At 41.2% G+C, this 12009-nt stretch overlaps 2 protein-coding genes across 3 annotated transcripts in view; one reads left to right on the top strand and one right to left on the bottom strand.

The window, feature by feature from the left end:
• Positions 1-12009, bottom strand: part of SYAP1 (synapse associated protein 1) — a 30908-nt gene that overhangs the window by 17879 nt on the left and 1020 nt on the right. For both annotated transcript variants that reach the window (XM_007173546.3, XM_007173545.2), the window contains exons 2-4: positions 6068-6186; positions 5195-5261; positions 1118-1191 (exon numbers count right to left, since the gene is read on the bottom strand). In XM_007173546.3, the coding sequence (XP_007173608.1) occupies positions 1118-1191; positions 5195-5261; positions 6068-6186 (260 nt within the window). The remainder of the gene's footprint in view (positions 1-1117; positions 1192-5194; positions 5262-6067; positions 6187-12009) is intronic.
• Positions 8433-12009, top strand: part of CTPS2 (CTP synthase 2) — a 141304-nt gene continuing 137727 nt past the window's right edge. Inside the window, exon 1 of the mRNA XM_057538039.1 lies at positions 8433-8482. The gene's annotated coding sequence lies outside the window, so the exon portion shown is untranslated. The remainder of the gene's footprint in view (positions 8483-12009) is intronic.

Genomic DNA, 12009 nt, shown 5'->3' with positions numbered 1-12009 from the left:
CGGTGTGTGATGTCAGTGTCAAGTTTGGCTGTAACATGGTAAACAAAATACATGGTGACCACAATGAACCTGGAATTGGATGCTTAGGCCTTTAAGGATTTACTAATGGGAAGAAAAAAACCTTAAAGTGCCCTGGGGCACTGGAAGGGAGGAAAAGCCCAGCTCTACATTTGTTTGTTTTCTAGACCAAGGTTCCATTTCTGACTTCGGTTAAAAAAAAAGGAAAAAAAAAAAAAAAGAGTGGGTTAAAAGTAAAGCTTGAAAACCACTGATATAGTAAAAAGCCTTATTTGCTCCGTCCCATGCCCGGTGGGGTGCTGCATGCTGAGGACAGAGATCAAAGTCAGCCTCTGCTGAGAGTTCACAGCCCAGTGGAGACACAGATAAGAACTGAGGGTCAGGGACTTCCCTGGCGGCCCAGTGCTTAAGACTCCGCACTCCCAATGCAGGGGGTGTGGGTTTGATCCCTGGTCAGGGAACTAAGATCCCACACGCCGGACGTCCACGAAAAATTAAAAAAGTGAGGGTCATATCTGAGAGTCTCGGTCCCCACACCTATACAGTGGTGGTAAAAGCCCCTACCCACCTCACAGACATACCACGAGGCTCAAAAGAGATAATGTGTGAGAAAGTGTTTCCTGAAACTATCAGGTGCTACACGATTGTTAGGTGGTATCACTCCGTTCCCTCTGAAGTCCTGAGAGGACATTTTGTGGCGCAGCATATGGAATTTTCTTTCTTTCAATTTCAGTTTCAGACAAGTACATATAGTAGTTAAAGAGAAAATTTAGAATACAATCATTTCATTCAGAAGAATTAGAATGCTGTCTAGAAACTTCATGATTGCACATCTCAAAAGACTGTCTTAATAACATAAAAGAATCCTTTTAAGGCTGAAAGAATTATTTTGTGTAATAGGCTAGACTTTTCCAATAAGAGAAAACTACCTAAGAAAAAAGCAAATTTAAAGTCAGTGAAAAAAAATGATGAAAGCTGATGTGTACATTCCTAACATCTCAAAATATTTTTAAAATTGTATAGAAGAAAAACATTCTGCTAAGGATAAAGTCATGATAGGAAGGAAGTATTTCTATACAGGGTATCACAAGATACTTACAGCTGATAAGGCCAAGATCTGTTGTTGAATTGTTTCTTCATCATTACTATCAACCCATGGTGGTACTGCTACTTCTACAAGGTTTTTAATGGCAAAGAAGAAAAGAGAAAAACAGGTTACAAGGGTTACACTGCGATCTGTGGATTGAAAGAATGAGAAAGCTTCCACATAACCATTTTAGCAATTTACTAATAAGTTCCAAATATGAACACTCATCACAATCTTCAGACTTGATGTATGAATCTTAGGCATGTATGCATTTGATAAAAAAATTCCTTAAATTATACAATGGAAAAATTGGACAATGCCTTGACCAGGTGACCAAAATCAACATCACTAACGAGGGAGAGATGGTCATTGTGGGCCTCCAGATGCAATAACCCGAGAAGGACACATCATCTATGTAGTATTCTGGCCAAGAATGAATAATCTGAATCTAATCATGAGGAAATATCAGACAAAGCCCAAATGAGAAATGGTCTACTTAAAAAAAGGAGGGGGGAGTATTCTTCAAAAACATTAATGTCATAAAAGATGAAAAAAGGCTGTGAAAATGTTCCAGATTATAGGAGGCTAAGAGACGTGACAAAAAGTGCAGTACTGTACCCAGGACTGGATGCTGTACTGAGGGGGAAAATGTATAAAGGACATTGCTGGGTCAAGTGACAAAATTAGACTATGAATATTATATCAATGTTAAATTTCCTAAAGCTGGTAACTGTACCATTGGTGTTTATGTAAGAGAATATCCCTACTTCTTAGGAAATGCACACTGAATGGAACAGAAAAAAAAGACACAGAGTGAGACAGAGAACGTAAATGATGAGGCAAATGGACAATGGCAATCTAGGAGGAGGGTACACGGGTGTTCTCTGTGTTACTTTTATTGTAATTTTTCTGTACATGGAAATTATTTCCAAATAAAAAGCCTTTCTAAAAAGTTACTGTACTTGATTCATCACAAATGGTGATAAGGAGGTTGCAAGATAAGGGCTTAGGAATTGAGAAAAGGGTTGTCAGGAGTGAAAGCAAATGAAGAAAGAAAAGGGCAAATTGGAGGCAGTAAACAAAAGGGCTGGGATCAAATCCTCCATTAAGTCTTCAGAAGCAAAAAGCTGGGGATGCAAAGACGACTAACACCCAGCCTGCATCATCTGGGGCTCACAAGAAAGAGATGATTACAACTCAGCAGGATTATAATGCCAGACGACAAACAGCAGCCACCTGGAGAGGCGAGTCCCATGGAATTCAGTGTGTGTGTGCGTGTGTGTGTGGGGTGTGTGTGTGTGTGTGTGTGTGTGTGTGTGTGTGTGTGTCTGAGCAGCTCTACTGTCTGAGCCGAGGGCATGGCTAAGGCTGTGGAGCTCGGTGGTCAGCACAGAAGACAGCAAATGCAGAGGGTCCTCATATTTTTGCAGAAATAGTGCCTTTTACTATTAGTCTTCAAAAGTCAAATGGAAGACACATCCTATTGGGTACCAACTGATAGAAAAGTTATCTGCATGCATGGATGGATGGACGGATGGATGGACGGACACATGGACAGGCATCTGGTTCATTCTTTGGCTCATCCTAAACAAGCAAATGGTGGCAATTATAATCCAAATTCTGTTAATTATAAGGTAAAATGAACATATTCTCATACTTTTAAAAAAGTTAGGGTAAAGCCCCTTCAAAACTTTTTTCTTACACTGTTTAACATTTTGGTCTCCATTTTCAGTCTATTCACCTTGGGCAGCCTCTGCTCGTGCCACTTACCCTAGAATAATGAGGTCCTCCCAAGGCCCAAGCTACTGGTATGGATGAGACACCCCCCATCTCCCTGTTCCTCTAAGATGGTTCTTTTTAGGGTGACCAATAACCTCCTGCTTGTCCAATCCCATGGATATTTCTTAGTTCTTTTCTCCCTAGGCCACTTTCCTTATCTGGAAAATGGAAATAATAGGAAGTACTTCAGAGAGTTACTGTGACCGTTAAGGGAAGAGATGCACGTGCCCTTCCTCATGGTCACTGTAAATGGAACTCACCTGACCTTGCTCTTCTTGAAATTCTTCCCTCTCTGTGCTTTCATTGCTTCTCTCTCCTAGCTGTTCTCTCTCTCAAGTAAATGGGCACTAGTTTTAACGGCAGATGTGTTTCATCACTTACTAGCTGAGCAACCTTCAGCAAATTATTTAACCTTGCTGATCCTTCCTTTTATTAAAGGAGATGTTGTACATAAAGTGCCCAGCAGGCTCTCAGAAACTGCCGACTCCTTCCATTCTTCCGCGTCCCCTCAACACTGGAGATCTCTACTCAGCACTGTTCACGCTTGACACGCTTTTCACTGAGGAGCTCACCTCCTCTCATGGTTTTTACATGACTTGACTAACGATCTGCATCAGCAGACAGAATTCTCCTCCATGCTTCAAACAGGACTAAACTGCTGCTGAACCCCGTTCCATTAATTTAAAGCAGTGCTGACCAACAGAACTTTCTGCAGTGATGGAAATGCTCTATATCTGCACTGTCCAACATGGGAGCCACTAGCCCTACGTAGTGATCAGGCACTTAAAATGTGGCTAGTGTGACTGAGGAATGGATTTTCCCCATATGCCACCTTTGTTCCCTTCCTTGACTTTGTACATGTTCCTCTCCCCAGATGTCTAATAAGCACCTCAAGCAATTCCATTCCTGGGTATATATCTGAAAAAAACAAAAACACTCATTCAAAAAGATACATGCACCCTTATATTCATTGCAGCACTATTTACAATAGCCAAGACATGGAAGCAACCTAAATGTCCATCAACAGATGAATGGATAAAGAAGATGTGGTGTATATATATATACTCATATATGTGTGTGTACACACACACACACACACACACACACACACACACACAGGAATACTACTCAGCCATTAAAAATGAAATTTTGCATTTGCAGCAACATGGATGGACTTGGAGGGCATTATGCTAAGTGAAATAAGTCAGACAGAGAAAGACAAATACTGTATACCACTTATATGTGGAATCTAAAAAATACAACAAACTAGTGAATATAACAAAAAAGAAGCAGACTTACAGATAGAGAGAACAAGCTAGTGGCTACCAGTGGAGGGGGGGAGGGGCAATATAGGAGAAGAGGGTAAAAAAAGGGTTATTATGGGATTATACAAAATCAAGTCTGTGAAACTTTTGAAAATTGTAAAGCACTAAAGAACTTAAAGAATCTTTCACTCAATTTAAAAAAAAAAAGTGAACTTGCCTCCAAATTTTTCACCCCCACTCCTTCCACAGTTCCCATTTCAGAGGCACCAACGAGCTCCTATACCAAGTCTCTGAGCCAGGGTCAACTTTACTGCTTCCCACGAATCACTAAGTTATGCTAACCTGTATAGTAGTTTATTTGTCCCAAAGAGCTACTTCCCACTTTTGAGTACTTAGGGGCAACAATGCCTGATGGGAACTCACCACAGGACTAACTAGTTCTTTTTGAATCTGTGGTACTGCTCAAACCAACTTAAGTATTTTACACTACTTTTGCCAAATTCAAAGACATGAGGCCAGTTTTGTGTCTGCACACCACCAAACAGTAAAAGCAGGCATTTTGAGATCTTGCAACTGCAAACATTTAAACAAGCATTTGTCAGTAAAGAAATGTATTGAGTAAGTTCTCAAACTCCCCGTGACTTTTCATGGCCCTCTGTCACTTCCCTGGAAAGCTCTTTCATTTTTTCTTCTGAACAGAATGGGAAGGGAGCCAACATTTGCTAAGTGCCTATTAGGTGTACATCAGACACTGCGCTGGACCTGTGATAAAATGAGAAATAAAAGCTCACTCTCTCTCTGTCAGAGCCAGCTCCCCAGAAGGGCTACCTCACCCACCATCATAGCCACCAGGAACTATTTCCTTCCTTCCTTTAAACCCTGAAGGTTTATAGGTTTGTCCCCACTAGTCTTTGTGCTACCTGAAAGATGGGGGCGTAACTTAGACATTTTTGTATTCTCAGAGCCTTAGCGGGGTGTCTAGCACATAACCGGTGTTCAATAAAATTTGGCAGGCGAGTAGGTCATGTATAAACCTATACCATACCTGATTTTTTGGTATGCTGCTCCTCAACAAATTTTTTCTGTTCCTTCTGAAAATCTCCTATAATTGTCTGTTAAAAAATACATACAGTTATATTACTTTTAAAAGCTTATTATTAGATAAGAATTACGTTCAAGACTTGTGAAGTCTATTTGAGATATTTTATGCATTTTCTTCAAATAAAGAGACTAAAAAAGTGATACTTCTTCCCTTCCCCAATAAGAGGGGATCTTCGACAGTTCCGAACTCTAAGTGTTCAGCTGCCTTTAAGACAGATGATCTTTTCAAATGCAAAAATAAAATGAGTTAAAAACTGAATTTTTGTTTTATTCCATAAAACAATAAAAGATAGGTCAAATCTCATTCTAACAAATAGTACACACAACGAAAATATCTAAATAATAAGCTATCTAAAGTTTAACTGATGACCTCCTTAGTTCAAATAGTTACCAACATAAATGAAATTCCCTAGGCCTGTACCCTACCACTGCAAAAAATGAACAAACTCACTCCTTAGAGTCTTAAAAGGGTTGTTCCTATTGGTCTAGGACTTTTAAAACTTACCCAAATGATACAAAGGCATAAATGTATTCTGAAATGGTTATAGTTGAAAATTAAACTCACAATATGAAAAGCTTAGTATTATCCAAAAGTATCAATGTATTTTAGAATATATTAAAACAAAAACAAAGGTTATTTAAATCAGGTAACTTATAGCTACTTATTATACAAAAAAGAGAGAAAAAACCCCAAGAATATGATATTTATCAGAATATGATACCCTACTTGGGTTAATAAAGTTCGTAAGAAGGGACGATTATATTAGCTGCTAATGCATTTCATAAACTTCTATTTCCGAAAGATATTTAAATGTACCTTATCAATGATGTCATCTATCTTTCCTTCTTCTACTGATTTCTTTATTGTTTGTGCTGTTTCAGTAACTGATTCGGTTATCTTTTTTGTAGCAGCAGTTGCAAAGTTAAATAGATAGTCTGTAAAGAATAAAAAAGAATCTATGCTCCATTCAAGTACAATGGTTATTGTATTTGTGATTTCTCCCTTAATAAGTGCTTGTAAGACTCTTAAACCGTAGGGCATGTTCCTTGTTAATGAGGACTTGAAACAATGAGCGAGAAGCGCTGACAGTACTCCACTTTCTCAGTGGACAGGCCATCCATACTGGGCCTTTAATTCGTTGCTTTCAAAGACTGTTAGCATAGTCCCCAGTTCACCCCAGTAGCCGTTTCAAACTTATCTTGCCCTTCTCCAGTCTCCAGTTCTAACTTATCTCAGCAAGTAATCTCCCCGCCTACTTTACAATAAGATCAAGGCTACTTTTTACTTTCTTTCCTTCCTAAACCCTAAGCATCCCATCTTTATTTTCTCCTTCCCTCATGATCAAAAAAGAAGGAAAAAGCCCCTCCTCTCCTAGATTAACTCATCCCACGATAAATCTGGGGGAGTTTTTAATAAATAGAAATCTTGGCAGGCCCTAATATAAATCTCTTCACTAATAATAATGAGCAAATATATAGAACGAAATTCAAACTGGAACATACGAACTTCACAAGACAAAACGAAAACACAAAATTAACTTTTCTAAAGACCTGAAAAGACATTTGTATCAAGACTCTTTTTGCACTATGATATGAAGGTGTATTTGTAGACAAGTATCATTTCAAAGTCCACATTCTACAGAATCTGGGCTGCAGGAAGCGACCTCAGGCAGGTGGTAGTGGGGGATGCTCCGGGCAACTGGCCTTCAAATCTCATCGCACAGAAAATGCTCCGTAAGTTAGGGCAGGCTTGCCTCTGCTACTTGCCCGTGCTGAGGGGGCAGGTGGGCTGACTCACAACACTCAGGCAGGGAGAAGACCCCGCTAAGAACGGCCCAGGGAGCCTGGCACCCCTGATTAAATGGGTGGTACCACAGAAAATCAGGAGATTCGTACCGTTACCTGGGAGCAGAAGTACTATCTCCTGATCCGAAGGACCATCTCTCCCACTTACCACCTCCTTTAGCATTCAACAGTCTCCTTTCTCCCACTGCGTCTGAGGGCGTTCATCTGTTCCTGGTATCAACACCCACTGTGACTATCTCAGGAAGCTCCTTGTCTCTGGTCTCATTCCTGCCATCCTCCTCCTCCTATTCTACACTCGTATGACCACAAGAAATTCTCGAGTATCTCCAAGGAGGCCCCAAATATGTTATTCCTTGGTTTGAAACACTTTTATCGGCCCTCCCTTTTCCTGGCTAACTCTACGCATCCTGTGAGCCTCCGCTTACACATCACTTCTCAAGAAATGGTCCCCGGCTCCTTGGCCAGCGTAGGTGTCCCTAAGAGGTGTTCCCTCACTACCTGTGGTGCCAGATCAAAACCATCTATGACACTCTATCCATTACTTGGTGAATGCGTCCTCTCAGCTAGACTGAAGACCCATCCTAAGCCCCACTGGGGCAGGGACCAAGGCTGTCTGATTCACCAGTGTATCCCCAGAGAGTGACCAGTAAGTACTCGCTAAATGCATGAATGGGGAGTGACATAAATGCTGAGCTTTAGGGAGATCCCTGATTTCCCTTTGCTTGTGACTAGCCTATTTACCCAGAGTGGTATGATAAAATGGGTAGACAGCCACACTACTTCCTAAAAATATTCTCTGCAGATAGACAAATCCAAACTTCTAAAAGAGCAGGGTTCCCTGTAAGATTTTTCTCAGGAATACCTTTTGAATTAGATTCGTCTCTCTTTTTTTTTTTTTTGGCCGCACCACTTGGCTTGTGGGATCTTAGTTCCCCAATCAGGGATCGAACCCAGGCCCCCTACAGTGGAAGTGCTGAGTCCTAACCACTGGACAGCCAGGGAAGTCCTGAGAAAGCACAGTTCTTGCCCTCAAGGGATGTCCATTTCTAAACAAACAAACCAACAAAAAAGGATTCAAAGACAACAAGAGGAGCAAGATTATTCATTAAACTGAGGCACCCCAGAAGGGAGGGGTGTCTCCCAAGAGTAATTAGAAATTCCGAAGTCAGAGGGGTGGGTGGTGGGAGAGCAGGACAAGAGATTTTCAGGCAGGACGCTCAAAAAGACCAGAAGTCTGCTATTGTGCAGAAGAGATCGGCTGACACCAAGTTAAAGACAGTTTTTATTAAGTGGTTAGAAAAATTGAGACACAGGTAAGAGTTAACAGGAAGTAACAGGAGTACAATGTCCACTTCAGAGACTTAGGCACAAGGAGAGAGGGTCTGAACTGAAGCGGCAACCAAAGAAAAGCAAGTCTAAGTAAAACGTGAGTAGACGCAGCAACTTAATGGAAGGAGGGGGCAGATCACTAACACTTTACCTTCATTTTCATCATGCCACAACCATCCCAGGAAGAGTGGGTATAATTAGCCCGGTTTACAGATAGGGAAGCCAAGGCACACAGAGGATAAATGATTTGTCCATGAAGGTGGGGCAGACCTGGCTGACTGCCTAGCCAATAGCTTATCCCCTTCCTCCTACCTAAAGAAACCCCAATTTTGGTGGGCGCTCAGCAAACCTGGGGGTGGTCTTGGCGACCCTTGACACAAACAACAAAGGTCCGTTCTGTTTAAGCCTGTTTGTTGGACTTACTGTAATTTGCAAATGACATCACAATAAAGACAATAAGTAGTATAGGGAATTCAAACACAGGTTACCTGCCTCTAAATGGCAAGCTGGTGCCCCAATCCCACATTGCCTCACGTCAGATGAGCAAGTGACAAGGGCTTGCAAAACTGAATGGATGGTAAAGGTAAAGAAAAGCGGGAAGGTTCTCAAAAGGTCAGAAAAAGCGTAAATTTATCAGAGTAAAGAGAGGAAGGTAGAGTTTAAGGCTTGCTTCTAGAATAGGAAAATAATAAATAGACAGTGGTTTTTAAGGCAGCTTTAGAAAATTAATATTCTTATGAAAAGGCTGGTTAATTTTTCAAAAATACTATATATTTCACACAATTTTAGAATCTTCGTGTTGGAAGGGACTTTAGCACTTACCTTATTCAACCTCCTATCCAGGTAGCCCCACTTCTAGGGATGGGGAGCACATGACTTCGAAGGGCAGACAATTATTACTGTTATCCATCTCTAGTTAGAAAATCCTTTTCACATCCCTTGTCATTTCTACCTCTCAGACTTAGATCTGTCCTCTTAAGTAACATAAAATGACTTCTTTTCTACCAAAAAACCTTTAAAAATTTTGAGCGATGCCCCTAAAGTTTCTTCTTCTTGAAGCTAAAATCCCCTGTTCTTTTTCGTATTGTTCACAAGCCATGGGATCCAAGCTCTTGACCATCTGCACTGCCCTCCTCATGGTAAACCTGGGTTTCTCATCAGAACCGAACTGGGTATTTTACTTCTATATCAAAGCAGACATATATTTTCCTACATACACAACTAATTTTTGGAGTCCTTAGTTGTAAACTAAGCAAGTGAGGCATCTAGAACTTGAAATGCACTTTCCCTATAGAAAAAGAGGATGGTCTAATTAACACAGTTCTACTGCAAATACTAATAGCATTTTTCAAAGGAGAAGGAAGAGGAGGTGGCCCTTCCTCCATTCCTGGGCACGGACTGGCCTTAGGGACAGTTTTGAAAAAGCCAAAGCTCATCTCTGGCCACCCTCCCACTTATTTAAGCTGTGTGAATGACTCACATACTACACTCTCAGAGGTATGGATTTCTTTTAGAGAAAGAGTATAGATAAGAGTATAGATAATTGGACTTTAACAAAAACCAACTAACCAATCTGCGCTGAATAAGAAGTTACTCTGGGGTATGAGGCCTTGGGAGGTAGGGAGAAGCTCTTCAGTGAGTTTCCTAATAAACTGCCCTCCTTCTGTGATCACAGCGAGTCCTAAGTTCATCAGGAGGGAGATCCAAGGATAAGAAGGTTTAATTTGGGGTTAGGAAGTGGAATATAGGCCTGGGTGTCCGCCACTCCTAACTGGTGCCTAATTTATAAAGTTGCCTAAATGTAGAAATAGGTCACCGTGAACCAGAAGTATTTACGCTCCAATCTTGAAGGGAGGCACTCAACAAAAGTTTACAGAACAAATGGAGCCCCAGGAAATTCTATGTAGATTTTATTATTATTATTATTTTTTAAAGAAACACTGTGTTTTCCAAATATTTCTTTTTTTTTAATTAATTTATTTTTATTATTTATTTATTTATTTTTGGCTGCATTGGATCTTCGTTGCTGCGTGCAGGCTTTCTCTAGTTGCGGCGAGCGGGGGCTACTCTTCGTTGCGATGTGTGGGGCTTCTCATTGTGGTGGCTTCTCTTGTTGTGGAGCAGGGGCTCTAGGTGCACCGGCTTCAGAAGTTGCGGCTCGTGGGTTCTAGAGCGCAGGCTCAGTAGTTGTGGTGCAGGGGCTTAGTTGCTCCGCGGCATGTGGGATCTTCCCGGACCAGGGCTCGAACCCGTGTCCCCTGCATTGGCAGGCGGATTCTTAACCACTGGACCACCAGGGAAGTCCCTCCATGTAGATTTTTAAAAGGCCAAAGAAATGAATCTACTCAGTGGGAATCAGGCACAGAGATGTTTAACTTCAGTTTTCAAAACAGAGGTGGGTCTTTTTAAAGAATATACCTCTTAGGATCACTATGTAGAAATAAAAAGTATTTAATCATCTCTTTTCTTTTTGAGGGGTTGTGTACAAACTAGGACCTTTACATCTTTTTAAAATCAAACTTCAGAGCCAAGAGAGCTCTAATTTCTTTGGAAACTTTGCATTCACAGTGCGTGTGTGGGTGGGGAAGTACTTCCATCTAACCTTAGCCTACCCAACCTCAAGAGAGTCTGGGGAGGGGGACTTCCCTGGTGGTCCAGTGGCTAAGACTCCGTGCTCTCAGTGCAGGGGGCCCGGGTTCGATCCCTGGTCAGGGAACTAGATCCCGCGCTGTAACTAATCCCGCATGCCGCAACTAAAGATCCTGCATGCTGCAACTAAGACCCGGTGCAGCCCAATAAATAAATAAATATTTTAAAAAAAGAGAGAGAGTCTGGTGAGGAAAGAAAGAGATGGCAGCGTTAAGCTCCAAAGTAGACATCCGTATCGAAAACATTAAAAAAATATTCGGGGGTCTTTATTACGAAATATAAACATGAGATTTCAATAAAGCCCTAAGTTTTAAGAAGCCACTTTTGATACTCCTCTGAAGATAAACGAAAATGATTCTCCATGTTCTATGAAATCAAGGAAACAATCATACCCAGCTTTTCCTAAGGTGGTCCCACTTTTATTTATCCCAGCTACCTAACATAGCCTCTCTGCTCTAGTCAAATTCATCTCCTTACATCTCTCGAATATTCCAAACTCGTTTCTCCCCAATTTTCCACACAGGAAATAATTGTTCCCTCTAGTGATTTCATTGCATAGCACTTAGTTTTATTTCTCTAGTACACTGTTTGGAGGCTTGGGGCTTAGATTGTGTACTGCCATGATTTGAGATTATGCCTGTTCTCCCTGCCTCTGCACCCCACAGTAAACTTTTTGAACGTTAGAGCCTTTCTTACTCAAGTATGTGTTTCTCCACTCTCAGGCTCCAGCCTGTCCTATGCTCTTGCCTTGTAGTATCTTGAAGTAAATTCTTTAAAATTGCTTGCCAAATTTAATCTCTCACTTGTAGTGTTGTCTGCTTTAGGGCCACCTTCTTAAAGACGTTTTCTCTGACTATTTAAGCCTGCCAAGATCTCTCCAGGAGCAGAATTACTACAGCATGTGTTTATTCTGCATGCCTATTATTTATACCCTCCTCCCGAACTAGACTGTAAGCTGGGAGAGAGCATGGGCTT

The sequence above is a fragment of the Balaenoptera acutorostrata genome, chromosome X, assembly GCF_949987535.1.
Source record: "Balaenoptera acutorostrata chromosome X, mBalAcu1.1, whole genome shotgun sequence".
NCBI lineage: Eukaryota > Metazoa > Chordata > Mammalia > Artiodactyla > Balaenopteridae > Balaenoptera > Balaenoptera acutorostrata.
The sequence above is the reverse complement of the archived record's forward strand: the minus strand, read 5'-3'. Positions and strand labels throughout refer to the sequence as shown.